General features: G+C 47.7%; 1 protein-coding gene across 2 annotated transcripts; it reads left to right on the top strand.

The window, feature by feature from the left end:
- Window positions 1–355: 355 nt before the first annotated feature.
- Window positions 356–15248, top strand: LOC125742906 (transmembrane protease serine 6). 2 transcript variants are annotated; one of them, XM_049015351.1, is made up of 18 exons: window positions 357–794; window positions 1880–2012; window positions 2401–2543; window positions 3238–3305; window positions 3455–3633; window positions 3761–3802; window positions 3951–4155; window positions 4587–4723; window positions 5017–5129; window positions 7675–7784; window positions 7927–8069; window positions 8896–8994; window positions 9350–9463; window positions 9692–9808; window positions 9922–10090; window positions 12237–12508; window positions 13009–13145; window positions 14051–15248. In XM_049015351.1, the coding sequence occupies exons 1-18, from the start codon at window positions 711–713 to the stop codon at window positions 14210–14212; spliced, it is 2427 nt and encodes an 808-aa protein (XP_048871308.1). In that variant the 5' UTR covers window positions 357–710; the 3' UTR covers window positions 14213–15248. The 2 variants fall into 2 exon arrangements, with proteins under 2 accessions (XP_048871309.1, XP_048871308.1); XM_049015352.1 differs by lacking the exon at window positions 3761–3802 and having other exon boundaries at window positions 356–794.
- Window positions 15249–15535: the final 287 nt, after the last annotated feature.

The following is a 15535-nucleotide window of genomic DNA, read 5'->3' as shown; positions in this document are numbered from 1 at the left end:
TAAAGTATTCTGGACCTGAATCTGAATATCCGCTGAAATGAAGCAAAAAGCAAAAAGAAGTGAGCACTTAAGGTCGTACAAAGGAAGGACACGCTGTTGGGTTCAACGCTCCAGCGACTTTAATGGATAAGAAGATAAAACGTTTAAACATGGCACTTATATAGCAGACACAGTTGCTCGTTGACAGCTCTACCAGCTGCATGAAACTCTTCAAATAGATTGCCAGCGATATTTTAATATCTGGCACATTGAATTGGTCACTTGGGCTTAACATACAAACACTTTTCTACTCACCACCAGAAGAGAGACGAACATTTAAGTAGTAAACAGTTGTCCCCTATGATATTGTCACTGGAGTATGCATCACCTATGCCATCCCTGGTGACATTGTTGCTAGGCGTTTATTGTACACCGACAATGGAAAAAACATAGAATTACGCCTGCCGTTGTCGATGCAACTTCTTCCCCTACAAATTAGCAGTTCAAAATGTTGTGTTGGCGGTGGCGAATGGGGTAAAACAGAATACCAGGATGAGCATTTCAGGTTGAGTTGCTAAGAAGTATTGATCGACAATGAACTTTGGATTTACAAATAAGAGGGGCTCCGTTCCCTTGTGGTGTCCATTTGCATGGCAGAACGTGTTGTTTTCTCGAAAGAATAACGATTTTGTTGGAGATGGACCTTCTAAAATAGTATGATCTAGGTAGGCATGGTGCTGGAGAACGGGTCAGTAGAACTGAAGTCACGTGATGTAAGGACCGCGTCCATTCCGACTATGAAGGAGGAAAATCACGTAAGCGTTTATAACCAGCTACTGTAATGAAGTAAAGGAGCAGACGCTGCTATGTAACCGGAGCCAACATTAACAGGAAGAACGTTAACAACAATATTACAGCGATTAAATGATCCCTCGTGTAATATAGGAATTTAACTGAATGTTTTATTATTATTATTGCTTTTAGTAACAATATTAGTATTTAATAACGTTTGTTCCTCTTGAAAAGGTTTCAGTTAGGTATTTTCATGTAAATCGGCAAAACGTGTAGAAGAACACACTGATGCTAAACGCATCCGCAACCTACTCATGTCCTGTGCTCGTAATATCTCGAGTTGCTTAATAGGTGCAGCACGTATTTTATCTGGTGAAAAGGTACCATTGTGCCGAAGTATGTCTCACCGACAGATATATACACAAACACATGGCCTGTAACGATTAACGACATACACACATTTTTAGTTTTCCAGATGCAAGAACATTAAATAAGTCCGCTTCGGGTATTCAGCAATATAAAGACAACTCTGCATAGTTCCCGGCAGGTTGTTGGTTCTTTACACCCCGCCTAAAAAAACAACTCGCATAAACCAGTATATACCAGCATAATGCATGCTGTTTATACCAATATATGCTGTGTTTTGGTGCTGGTGGACCAGCGTCATGTGCAAATCATACTGGTATATGCTGTTTTTTTCAGCAGAGTATACAGATAATTAAAAATGATGGTCGTCCACGTGTTCTGCACTCTCAGAAAAAAGAGTGGGAATTTGTACCTTTCCTTGTCACTGGCGCTGTACCCTCAAGGGTCTGCCAATTGTACCCTGAGCTGTAGGTAAATGTACCTTTTAAGGTACAGAAATGGACTCTGAGGAACATTTCTGTACCATTTAAGGTACATTAATGCTGTTTGTACCTTTGGGCTGTTCTTCAGAGTCCGTTTCTGTGCCTTAAAAGGTGCAATTGCAAGGGTACAGCATCAGTGACAAGCAAAGGTACAAATCTTTGCCCTTTTTCTGAGAATGTGTGAGTCTCAGTGGGGCTTAAGATATTTCTTCTTCTTCCTGTTGTGCTGCTGCTAAAAAGCTGCTTCTCCGTCTTCACAGACGGAGGCGAATCACACCAGCACTCCATCACCTTCACAGGGACGGAGGCGTCCCAGGTGGCTGGTAGCTGTCCCTCCAGTCATACTCATCATCATCCTTGCTGGGGGAGGCTTTCTCGCCTGGTACTTTCTAGGTAGGCAGGAAACGGAAATGGAAAGAAAGGTCACACCGTATCATAGCTCCTGTCCCCATTTGAGTTTGACACTCAAAATGCGCAGTATGCTGTATCTTTTCACGATCTAGATATTTTCAGTTGACCGCAGTCATTTATTCCGCCCCTCTTCGTGTTCACCATGGCCAGTTTATTAGAAGCACCTTTTAAACTTGCGAACGCTAGCAGGAAGGTCACAAGTGAGCACAGCAGGCTTCCAGGAGATGATGCAACGAAATCTCGCTGTGCAGAAACTTTACATTGTCTGCCATTTTGGGCACCACTGCATTTGGCCATTAGCTAAATAAGCACTCTCCCAGGTGTTTAGGGTCTAACTGTGGTCTCTCCATTCTCTGGTTCGCCGTCCTAGTCTACAGAGTGATGGTGCTGGAGCCACGAGTGCAACAGCAGTACCTGGCCACCATCACCGTCCTGAACCGAAACTTCACCGCACAGCTGTCCTCCCGCAGCAGTCCGGAGTTCAAGGCCGAGGCTCGAGTCCTGCAGGACGCGGTCAGCCCCCGTCGCTAGAATTTAAACAGAAATTCTATATAAAAAGACAGATAACGAGACACAGGACAAACTGACAAGGCAAGAGACACATCGACACAGTGAGCAATGTAGAGGTGGGCTATCTGTTAGGTAACAGCTGGCTGAAGTCCATGTGAGGAGGACATACCACCTCCCCATACGCCGACTGAGAGGCTGGGACCGAGCCCCCATCCCTGTGCCAACTCTGCTGCATTTTTCACATAGTCAGGGGGGGTCGGAGTGGCGTGGAAACCCTGGCAGCCTCAGGGGGGCCAGCACTTCGTGGGGAGGGGCGGGGGGGCAGGGGGCTAAATATGAGAAATAATAGTTAATGAACTTGGGATCCAATTTACCTGGTGCTCAGTAAATTTTACTGTGGGGGACCTGGATTATTTCCGATGAAGAGTGTCAGCCCTAGTGGGGGCCCAAAGTGACATTTTGTTAGGTCCCCCAGAATTTCCAGTTACTCCCCTTTTTACCAGTGGTCTTCACTAGTTAGTTCAGAACTTGTCTATACAGCTTAAGTTAGTCTCCATTTGATGCTAAAGTGCTAATGTGCTAAAGTTCCCTGTGCCGGTCCGCGTGCCAGGCCCGGTCCTGAGCAGGAGCGGGTCTCAGGCTGTAAGTACTACGAGACGTTATAGCTGCTCTCTTTCCCATCTTTCCTTTTTGTCAGGTGAAGAACCTTGTAAAATCAACTTACCTTTCCTGGTACTTCAACTCCACTGCTGTGTTTGCTTTTGGGTAAGTGGGTCAGAGCAGATCAGTACAATCTGGTTAACTGTAACTTCTCTGTGACGTGAACAAGCAAGCAGATGGAGATCCGGCTCCAGAGTGGCTCATAACCAAATGTGAGCGTGATGGTTGTGAGGCTCTTCGCTGTGTTTCCACAGGGAGGGCAGCGTGGTGGTGTACTTCTGGCTTATTTTGTCAGTGCCTGAGAGCCTTGTGGAGAAGGTCACCCCGAATTATGTCAATAACAGCCTTTACGCCAAGCTGAAGGCCACTGGGAATGGCAACACAGCCAGTTTCGAGGGATATCTGCTCTCCATACCCTCTCTCGCTATAACTGGTGAGATGCAGCATTAGCACGCTCAGTCCAAACCTAGATGGTCTCAAAACAAGTTTTAATAATTTTTTAAAATGATAAATCTTGGTATGTTTAATATGTTTTCCCTCATTTTTTTTTATTTGTGCAGAGTGTGATGCCAAAGTCATAGATCTCTTAAAAGCCTCCTTTGGTATGATGGATTTTCTGTTGCTGTTTAATTCCTTTTTTTAGTGTCACTTCATTTTATAATGTATTATTTACTCTGAACCCGTATTTAATGAGAGCTGGTGTGTTTTACGTGTCACCATGTAATGGTGCTCACTGAGTGCACCTCTCAGACTGTTATAGGTATCAATGGGTGCCCTCGGGGGCCCCAGTGGCCCTCCGGGGCCCCAACACGCAGCGCTCCTCCTGTATCTGGCACCTGGAGGCGCCCGCAGGCTCCCAGCTGGAACTGCAGATCGAGTGGCTCCTCCCCGACTGCCGGGACCGCCTGGCCGTGTACGACTCAACCGCGCCCAGCGATTCCCGGCTCATCACTTCGTGAGTGATGACCACCCCACTGCTTTGGCAGTCTGGGACGTCCTGAGCCCCATTTATGGTTTAGTTTTACACTTCACCCGCCAAGCAGATATATCCACATTGCACTGCAGGTTCCTCACCTTTTTCAGGGATGAATTGAGTCGTCAAGTGGGATTTTATTGTCACACTGACCTTAAATGGTCACACAGTATGCAGCGGTACAAAATAATGTTCCATAGGACCGTGGTGCTAATATACATACATAAAGTGCCGAGACAGGCAGGCCAAATGCACAAAGTCTGCGTATGACATCATAAACACACAATGTGAACATAAACACTTGTGGAATTCTTAGAACTTAGGCAGCAATGGAAGCAGCTGTGTTACACATAAACAGTATGAATGAGAGAACATCCCCTGGATTGTGCTTCTTTCTGCCTTTGCCATCTCAGACTGTACCAGTGCAGTCGCCTGGAGCAGGTCGTCAGGCTGCTGTCCTCAGACCAGTGGATGACCGTGGTGTGGAAACAGGGCCTCTACAACTACAAGGACCCATTTTCCCTCTCCGCTCAGGCCTGGCCCTCTCGTGGTAGGCCGCAGTGTCAAAGCCCAGACCTAGCACATCCCTCGATTCTCATAGAGTAGGAAAGTTTGCTTCCCTGTGGAAAAGCATCTTTCGTCTGTCCACACTCATGCTATCGGCTCACTTGCTGACTCGTATGTTCACCAAGAGCACCCAACGATTCACGTGAAACGCGTGTTGACGATGTCATGAAAGTCAAATATGAATTGTGATTTTGTACGTCTTCTCTGTTTTGCTCATGATGATTGTGAGCAAAGACTGGATAACCGTGACCCATATCTACCCCCCTTCTTTCATAGCCTGCTCGTCTGTGTTCAGCTTGCAGCCTGTTCTTTATGTCCAGGGCAGATTCCAAACGCCCTTCTACCCCAGTTACTACCCACCGGACACTAAGTGCACCTGGACATTCACAGTAAGCATTCATTCACTGCTGCACACCTGAACTATGAGATGTACCATCGAGTCGTATGTATGAGATTTATATTTAGAAAATAGCTGTACATTTTGCGCAACTGATTACAGTAAAGGTTATGTAGGTGGTGTGCTTAAGTAGAGGTTAGGTTGTTCCCGCAATTTACCCTGCACAATTGTTTACCCCACCATAACAGAGTGTGACGCTGTTTTCGTTCTGACGAAATAAAATGGGCGGCGTGGTGCCTTAGCGGTTAGCACTGTAGCTGTACATCTTCAGGGGTGGGGGATTGTCCCCACTCCACGTTTGGAGCATCTCCCATGTTTGCCCGCTTTTTGCCCCAGTTACTCTGCTTTTCTTCGAACGCAAAAAAAACAAGTGGTTAGATGAACCAGTGTTTTTAAATTTCCCGTAAGGGGTGAGCGTGTGCCTTGCGATGAACTGACGGTCCTTCCACGACGTCCCCTGCCTTACACTCTTCCCAGCTACCCGGTACTCAGGGGCAGAACGTTGGGTTGAACATTGGGGATGGTTGAGATCTCCATCCATTTAAGGGGGTCCAGGGGGTTATATTGGCTGGTTTTGATTATTGTGGGGGGGGTTACAACCCCCCCCCCCCATCCCACGCATAATTTATGCCAATGCGTAAATAACATAAGCAGCTGAAAGATAAATGCTTCAACAAGATACTGAATAGTTAATTTCAACAAAATTTGAAAGGGCTTAAAAAGGGGCACCAAAAGCAGACTTACACTGTTTCAGGTTGTCTGCACGATCGAATCGGGGCCTCGATCTTCTTCATAGAGCGATTGTTGTTTAGCAATCTCATTACTATTTTTTGTCAAAATCTCGCAGACACGACAATTTGCCCATTTCATGGTTTTTACTGAAACTGCTGTCATCAGTTACTCAGAAGAACCTCTTCTTCGGTTTCAAAACAGTTGACTGCGGATAATTTTCTTGCTAAAGAAGCGTCGGTGTCATTATGATTTGCGCCATTTCACCATCTGATGGGAGTGCTGATTGTGATGGTTAATACGTTATTTTTTGTCTTACGTTACCCTGGAACGGCGTTTTGCATGACAGACATTGACGGATTTAGCAATGTTCCATCTACGCCTACAGAGTTACTGTTCTGTGGGATTTCCATGAGCTCAAAATACACCTCAATAAAAATCAATAGTGAATTCATTTATCTTCTACTACGTCTATGGGCTATATAAAACATGCTCAAAATAATGGATTCAGTTTTGTCCAAAGCATCAGAATTGGAATTCAGCTTTGTCATCCAAGTTGGCTATTTACTTAAAGTTTCAGGACTTAGGTGCAGAAGCTGCAAAAGTATGGTCACCTCTGGCCCAAATTTCTGTTGCTGTGAATCCGTAAGTGAGCAGAAGATTGATCTGATCTCCAAAAGGCATAAAATTAATGTTGAAACCTTCTTTTCGACATTTAAAGCAAGATTGGTGCATTGTTTTTGTTTTGCATAATTTTAGAATGGAAAAAGGAAAGAAGCACCAGACAAATGTTTGGGCATCTCAAGAGATACGAGTATCAGCTCTCCGATTACTTTTACCAAGGTCTCAGACCTTAATTCGTTCACAGTCATCATCTGGAAAGGCCAGGTGAAGCGAATTTTTTAAAGCTTTATAAATACACAAATATGACCTTCACGGAAGAGGCATCAGAAGAAAACCTCTATTGCATCCTCAGCATAAAATCCAGCATCAGAAGTTTGCAAACAAACATCCAAACAAGTCTGATGCATTTCGAATACGTCTCATGCACCGATGAAATTAAAATAGAACTTTTCGCCTGCAATGAGGTAATTTGCAGAAGAAGGGTGCGGAACTTCATGAAGAGAGCACCTCTCCAGCTATCAGGCACAGGGGCGGATCAATCATGCTTTGGGCTTGTGTTGCAGGCAGTGCCATGGGGTATATTTCACTGGTAGAGGGAAGACTGGATTAAAATAAATACCAGCCATCTGGAAGCAAACCACACCATCTGTAACAAAGCTGAAGATCTACAACAGAACAATGATCCTAAACACCACCCGATCCTGAAGACCTCAAAATCCACAATGGGCTACCTGAAGAGGGGCAATCTAAAGCTTTTGGCCTCACCCCCCCCCCCTAAACCTCACTGAAAATCTGAGCATCCAAGAATCTCGTAGAACTAGAAGCTGTTTGTGAGGAGGAATGGGTGAACATCTCCCAAACAAGAACTGAAAAGCCGCTAACTGGCTTTAAAAAGTGTTTACCAACTGTGATACCTGCCAAAGGCGGTGTTACTATGCACTGAACATGCAGGGTGCCTCAACTTCTGCTTCAGGGTCTTTTGCCCATTTCTTATTCGGAAACTTGTCTGGCCAACCCACAAATGTGGCTTTATGCAAATGTGTGACCTTTAACTTGCCTTTTGGAAATTAGGTCGCCTGTTTAGCTATTCACAGTAACGTAAATTCTGGCCAGGGGTGCTCAGACATTGGCAAGCCGCTGTAATCTTGTCCCTGCCCTTGCTCTCTCCTCTGCTCGTATCTCAGGTTCCCTCCCTGGATTTTGGGCTGATTTTGGAGTTTGAGGGGTATGAGCTCAGCAAAGCCAACTACAACCAAGCCTGCACTCAGGGCCAGTGGGTGATTCAGAATCGCAGGTACTCGTCCTCTGGAAGCACCGATTGTTTAGTTATGAGTCACCCATATGCCGAAGCAGTGGTCCAGCCCATTGCCGGTTCCCTCTACGACGCAGGTTAGCGCTAGTTCCCCCCCCCCACACATTCTCATTTCTTCATCCAGACTGTGCGGCACACGAACCCTTCAGCCTTACGCCGAGCGCCTGTACCTCGTCTCCACTTCCGTCACGGTCACCATGACCTCTGAGGTGTCACTCACCGGGCCTGGGCTGCAGGTCCACTACAGCCTTTTCAACCAATCAGAGCGTGAGTGGTTGCAAAATTGTATATTGTATGTTGATACCTGCAGTTAGCATGATAAGCAGGTATGTGACATGGGGGTGGGTTATACAGTGCTAACCTATCGGGGATGAGGATTCCCTTATTCATGGATGACAATGGGCAGGTACAGGGTCCACCAGGGTGGTTCCTAGTACAAAAAGCACGGGGTGCAGGTTGGAACTCATCAGGAGATTGAGCAGAACTGCAGCAGGTGGACAGAGAATCTGCACGAACAAACCTAGTCACCTGACTTATGGACACGCCCCTATCCCTCATCACCCCCAAGAGGCCTGCTGTTTTTGCTGTACATCAGTGTAGTTCATTGGCGTAAATATTGACATGGTAACTCTTTTCACCATGGTGATTGAGGAGTAAACCTGGCTCTAGCTGCCATGTATCCTAGTTGTATATCAGGTGACGAATCGCTAAATGTGTAAATTTAGTCTTTATTAGTGACTCATTAGTGGCTTCTATGATGCTAGTGTTAAAATAATTAAATACAAGGGATGTAAGATCCTGAGAGCTTCACATGGCTTGATAATGATGTCATGACGGAGTGTGTTTGGTCAATCACTGGAAGCATAGCCTAGCATAGCATAGCCTAGCATAGCATAGCATAGCCTAGCATAGCCTAGCATAGCATAGCCTAGCATAGCATAGAATAGCATAGCACTCGTAGCTGGATCCTTGAGAGCTGTTTGCTAATTATGGGTTATCTGCCTCACTCGTGTGGTATTTTGACAACAGCCTCAGCCCAATACATAAGTGTGAAAGCATTTCCATTCCAAAAGATAAGAATATTATATTCCAGCCTGTCCAGGGAAGTTCCTGTGCACGGTGAATGGGCTGTGTGTCCCAGCGTGTGACGGGATAAGGGACTGTCCCAACGGCCTGGACGAGAGGAACTGCGGTAAGGTGGACAACGGTCTGAGCGGGGAATGTGTCACCGGGTGGTCACCTTGCAGGTTCAGTTCCAAGATATTGCCCAGTTTCCACAAGGCTTTCTTCCATTTTCCATGACCACTCAACCAATGAACAGTGAGCTTGTAAACCTCTTTCAGGGCACTTGTGAGGGTCCACAGTCCCTCACAGAGGCAAACACCTCAAGGGCTCTAGAAGAGCATGCATATTCCACACACATCACAATTAATCTGTTTTTTTGAGATGCTAATCAATAGATGTCCCACTGGGTGCATATTTTAAGGCAGCCATCTGAGCATTATGCGTAATATTGCACATGCACTACCCAAACCTTTAATTTGCAGTGTGCACCGCCCAGTACCGGTGTCCTGAGGACAGCCAGTGCCTGGACTACTTCAAGTTGTGTGATGACCACGTAGACTGTCATGACGGAATGGATGAGGAGGACTGCACTGCAGGTACACTGAATTAAGCTCTTCTCATTCAACGAAGTGTCTCACTGACGCATGGAAGTTATTTACGCATGTGTGGTTATGCGCGCGGATGATTGTTCCTTTTCATATGAATGCCTCAATTGTGAATGCTCAGGTCAGTGATCTATAGTGACCCCAGTTCACTGTACTGCGGTAGATGGTCATCTGTGTGGTGTCCGCTTCTGAAAGTTCATGTCCGTGCCGGGAGGCTAGGTGTGCACTGTACGGAAATGACCTACAAGTGCGCTGACGGGACCTGCATCAAAAAGTCTAACCCGGAGTGTGACTTCGTCACGGACTGCCCAGACGCGTCCGATGAAAGACACTGTGGTGAGACATCTGTGGGCCCCTTGGAGAGAATCTCAGTATCGTCCTCCAAGACACTAAGTGAAGTATGATAGGCAAAGGCTTGACCCATGTGTGCACAATTCATTTATTTCCAGACTGTGGGCTCCCACACTTTCCAAGCCGCGTGGTGGGCGGGCTCCATTCCAGCGAGGGGGAGTGGCCATGGCAGGCAAGCCTGCAGTTCAGGGGTCAGCACCTCTGTGGGGGCGTCCTCATCTCCAGCCAATGGGTGGCTTCCGCGGCCCACTGTTTTTATGACGACAGGTACGCTGCCAAGACGACGGTCAGTTAATTTTGGTGTCTTTGGCGACGAGCGTAATAAAGATCGCACAGCTTGTGCCCAGAAAAAAAGTCTTGATTGACAGTAAAGATGTTGAAAGACTTTAAATGTTTCCTGGTAGACTAACGGTAATGGCACAGAAATTTTGTAGTTTGACTTCTCCAGGGTTTGAGTGAATGCTAGTTAGGACAACTGATGTCTTCAGACAGACCGTAGTGTGTGTCCCCTGTACAACAACAACAACAACAAATTTATTTTTGTATAGCGCATTATCACAACATTACATCGTCTCAAAGCGCTTTACAGCATCCGCACCCAAAGCCCCCAGTGAGTAAGTGGCAAGGAAAAACTCCCAAGAAGGAAGAAACCTTGGGAGGGACCAGACTCAAAGGGGAGCCCAACCTCCAGGGGCCGGCAGGGAGAGTCAAATAGGAGAGATGGTTAAGTGCCAAGTCACACTGTCCCAATCATAAGATTTGAGAAATAACTGGAGAGCAGGGAGGTGATGACAAGCCAGTGCCGAGTCTTCTTCCAATCACCAGGCAACTAGAGGTAAGGCAGCGGGTCATACATGGAAAATGACACAAGCAGAACGGCGAGCTGGATGCAGGGACGTCACTGGTAGTGTCACATGTAGCAGGGTATGCTGGACATCTTGATAGATTGAGGTCTCCAGGCAGCACCTCCTAGGAGGAGTAGTAATGGACTGGCTTCCTGCCCAGGTTGTTCCCTGTCCTGTGCCCTGCAATGGACAGGCCTCCCGCCCATGGCGTCCCCTGTCTTGTGCCCTGCAATGGACAGGCCTCCCGCCTAGGTCGTCCCCTGTCTTGTGCCCTGTAATGGACAGGTCTCCCGTCCAGGTTGTCCCCTGTCTTGTGCCCTGTAATGGACAGGCCTCCCGTCCAGGTCGTCCTTGTCTTGTACCCTGTAATGGACAGGCCTCCCGTCCAGGTCGTCCCCTGTCTTGTGCCCTGTAATGGACAGGTCTCCCGTCCAGGTTGTCCCCTGTCTTGTGCCCTGTAATGGACAGGCCTCCCGTCCAGGTCGTCCCCTGTCTTGTGCCCTGTAATGGACAGGCCTCCCGTCCAGGTCGTCCCCTGTCTTGTGCCCTGTAATGGACAGGTCTCCCGTCCAGGTCGTCCTCTGTCTTGTGCCCTGTAATGCACAGGTCTCCCGTCCAGGTTGTCCCTGTCTTGTACCCTGTAATGGACAGGCCTCCCGTCCAGGTCGTCCCCTGTCTTGTGCCTTGTAATGGACAGGCCTCCCGTCCAGGTCGTCCCCTGTCTTGTGCCCTGCAATGGACAGGCCTCCCGCCTAGGTCGTCCCCTGTCTTGTGCCCTGTAATGGACAGGTCTCCCGTCCAGGTCGTCCTCTGTCTTGTGCCCTGTAATGCACAGGTCTCCCGTCCAGGTTGTCCCTGTCTTGTACCCTGTACTGGACAGGCCTCCCGTCCAGGTCGTCCCCTGTCTTGTGCCCTGTAATGGACAGGTCTCCCGTCCAGGTTGTCCCCTGTCTTGTGCCCTGTAATGGACAGGCCTCCCGTCCAGGTCGTCCCCTGTCTTGTACCCTGTAATGGACAGGCCTCCCGTCCAGGTCGTCCCCTGTCTTGTGCCCTGTAATGGACAGGCCTCCCGTCCAGGTCGTCCCCTGTCTTGTGCCCTGTAATGGACAGGCCTCCCGTCCAGGTTGTCCCCTGTCTTGTGCCCTGTAATGGACAGGCCTGCTGTCCAGGTTGTCCCCTGCCTTGTGCCCTGTAATGGACAGGCCTGCTGTCCAGGTTGTCCCCTGTCTTGTGCCCTGTAATGGACAGGCCTCCTGTCCAGGTCGTCCCCTGTCTTGTGCCCTGTAATGGACAGGCCTGCTGTCCAGGTTGTCCCCTGTCTTGTGCCCTGTAATGGACAGGCCTCCTGTCCAGGTTGTCCCCTGTCTTGTGCCCTGTAATGGACAGGCCTGCTGTCTAGGTTGTCCCCTGCCTTGTGTACAGGCATGAGCTCCCAATGGGCTCACTAGAACCTTGCAACAGATCTCTGGCCATAAGACTGGATGGATGGGGTAACATGAGGCAATTTAGCGGCTGATGCCCATTGAACTGTCATGTTATTGAACCTACACCTCTCCCCTTTTTCCCAGTTTCTACTCCGCCAATGTGTGGACAGTCTACCTTGGCAAGCTGCTCCTGAACCGGAGCAGCCAAAGCGAGGAAGCTCTGCGGGTGAAGGAGATCCACCTGCACCAGTACTACGACGATGACACGCACGACTACGACCTGGCACTCCTAAGGCTGGAGCGACATGTGTCCTCTCGCACCCTGGCCCAGCCCGCCTGCCTGCCACCCCCCACGCACCTCCTGGAGCCGGGGCTGCTCTGCTGGGTGACCGGCTGGGGGTCGCTGAAGGAGGGAGGTGAGAGCTGCTGGGGTGGACAGGAAGAGCGTGGGACCCTCCATTTCCCCCATCTATAGAGACCTAGCAGTCTGGAAACTATGATACTTATACCAGTAAGCAGAGGTGGACATTTCAGGTATAGAAAGTGCAAATCTAGACCGAGCCTTTGTTTCAGCCAACCAGTTGAGTACTGTGACTGTGACTCCTTATGCTTAGGTGACACAACAAAATCATGGTCTGGATTTTTACTTTCTGGAATGAAATGTCCACCTCAACCAACAAGCTTATTTTTAATTGACTCATGCAGATCTGGTCTATCATCTCTGGATGTTAATTTAAAATCGCATAACATTAATGCTATAAAACACTCGCTCCACCGATTCAGCTACATCTGCCAAGCGTCGCTTTGTCTCTTTAAGAGACAAAACAGCTTCACAGCGGCAACAGCATCTCCTAGAGATCCCCATGTGGGGTGGCAAGAAATTAGGCAGCACAACTTTGTCTTTCTGCCTCCTCAGGCCCCGTAAGCAATGTCCTGCAGAAGGTGGGTGTGCGGCTTATCAGCGAGGACGTCTGCAACAAGTCGTACGGCTACCGGATCACTCCCAGGATGCTTTGTGCTGGATTCCGTGATGGTGGCAAGGATGCATGTCAGGTGGAGTAAAGCGTTTACTGCATTTAATTTGTTATTCAGACCATAAGTCATTAAAGAAGTGATGTGCCTGTCAAGGAGTGGCATGGTGGTGCAGTGGTTAGCATGATGGTGCAGTGGTTAGCGCTGTTGCCTCACACCTCTGGGACCCGAGTTCGAGTCTCCACCTAGGTTACATGTATGTGGAGTTTGCATGTTCTCCCCGTGTCGTCGTGGGGTTTCCTCCGGTTTCCCCCCCACAGTCCAAAAACATGCTGAGACTAATTGGAGTTGCTAAATTGCCCGTAGGTGTGCATGTGTGAGTGAATGGTGGGTAGCATCGTCACCTCACATTTCCAGGGATGCCGGTTCCAATCTGCAGTATGAGCCACGATGGTCTTCATGTTGCGTGGTTTTAAAAAAGCTTCACCGGTTTCCTCCTGCAGTCCAACAAACGTTCGTTTGGGGTCTTATTGGGTCCTATATAGGGTCGTATTTTGGCCATGAGCTGCCAGCAGATGACCTTTAAAAAAGGTATTTAAATTTGAGTACATTTGAATTATGTTTGAGGTAAAATATAGTAGGCAAACTTTTATTCATAGGAAACACAGAAGGTATTCCAAGTGCTTTTCATAAAATAAGACCAAAGTATAGCAATTACTAAGAACTGGAAAATGAAAAACTACAAATAAAAGACAATAAAAATAAGGGTAAAAGAGAATGCATCAACACCGATTAGCAGTGATGGTCAGAGGCAGCATATGGCACCCTAATGGTCACAGCCCACTTATAGGTTCATACAGAGTGGTAATGAGGTTAAGTCACTATGGTTGAAGTATTTTGGGTATAACAGTTGAAAGCTGGTGAGCTGGCTTGTGGGAAACTCACTAATCTCAAGCAGTTTCTCTCTGTCTGTGCCGCTGTTGCAGGGAGATTCTGGGGGTCCTCTAGTGTGCCAGGAGTCATCTGGCCGCTGGTTCCTTGCGGGCGTGGTCAGCTGGGGCATCGGCTGCGGCCGCCCCTACTACTATGGCGTCTACACCCGCATCACCAAGATGACAGGCTGGATCAAGGAGCTCACCTCCACCTAGAGGACCTGACCTTCTCCGGCTCAGAGGAACCTCCTTAATATTCTGAGCATTGCGAGATACAGAAGCCACAACGTCTGCACCATCTTGCTGATGGCTGATAGTCTTGTATGAAGATGGTGCACCTTTCCCTGACACAGCAGTGATGGCACACAGACTCAGTTCCAGGAATTATGATCAGTCTTCGCAATTCAGTTTTATTTAATCTGCATCAGAAAGCGCTCTATCAAATGCAGTTCCTGCTTCCTTTCATGCTGGCTACAGTGAAGCAGAGCGAGTACCGAGGAGCTTTGGAACAAGGGACGTTAATGAATGCATCTGCCCATGGTCGGCCGCTTCTCCCCAGAGAAGCTCTTCAGCTCTGAGGAAATGCTCTGAACCACAATGGCCTCTTTTTTAGAATAAAGGTGATGGAAACTAAGTGGTGGCAGAATTTTTTAAAATTCCCAGTAGAACCTCAACCTGCAGTGAGAATCACGCTGAATATTTTCCGTTTTCTGCTGCTTTTCATTTAGTCCTCGTATAAATGACTGATTTTGGGTTGGGTTGATTTTGGGACTGATTTCCTCAGCACCAGAGATAGTATCTGTGAAACACGCTCATAAGAGTCTAGTACTTAATGACGAAGTGATTCCATGATCTTTCATGCAGCTGTGGAGTGTGCCTGCAGCGTGCAGGAATGTTCCGGACTTTGCACTTTACAACAAACACGTTCTTCAACAACAAAAAATATCTAATTCACCAGTGAACTGCTTTTGCAGAATTTTGTAAATTATGTGAGTATATAATCAGTGGATATCATACACTGCACTGGACAATGCGGGGTTTTCCTTGAAGTACAAAATCGGTGTGAATTAATAGAGCTTCTTTGTTTGAATATCACAGGTAAACTATGTGAATACTGTAATGACCTGTAATCTTTGTCATGCCATTAATATTAATAATCTGGTCATGAGTAAATTAGATTTGGTTGTAGATATTCCATCCATCCATCTTCTAGCCACTTGTGATTCCGCAATAACGAGGGTGTTTTACAGACTTTGAGTTGAGCTGGCTTTGCGTTTTTCCATTGTCTCTCATCCCCGTCTGTATCTGCTCTTATCAGCAAACCCGACGGAAATGACCCTAAGAAGAGCTGATTCCTGTCATCGGTGTGGTGACTCTGGGTGCAATTTAACCTCATACCACCAGAGCCTTATCACACTATGTGCCCCGTGATGAACTGCCCCCCCCCCCCCCCCCCCCATTTCAGGTGTAGCCGTCTCTGTCGACTCGCTTTCCTGAGACTCCGAGCCTGACATATCTATGATAGTTCACAAAGTGGGG

This window comes from Brienomyrus brachyistius, chromosome 5, assembly GCF_023856365.1.
Source record: "Brienomyrus brachyistius isolate T26 chromosome 5, BBRACH_0.4, whole genome shotgun sequence".
Classification (NCBI taxonomy): Eukaryota; Metazoa; Chordata; class Actinopteri; order Osteoglossiformes; family Mormyridae; genus Brienomyrus; species Brienomyrus brachyistius.
The sequence above is the reverse complement of the archived record's forward strand: the minus strand, read 5'-3'. Positions and strand labels throughout refer to the sequence as shown.

Excerpts from the sequence above, each read along its gene's own strand:
- LOC125742906 (XM_049015351.1), top strand. The coding sequence starts at position 711 with ATGGTGCTGGAGAACGGGTCAGTAGAACTGAAGTCACGTGATGTAAGG. Across the intron at positions 2,013-2,400 it reads TCTCGCCTGGTACTTTCTAG|TCTACAGAGTGATGGTGCTG; the intron begins GTAGGCAGGAAA and ends TCGCCGTCCTAG. Across the intron at positions 3,634-3,760 it reads ACCCTCTCTCGCTATAACTG|AGTGTGATGCCAAAGTCATA; the intron begins GTGAGATGCAGC and ends TTATTTGTGCAG.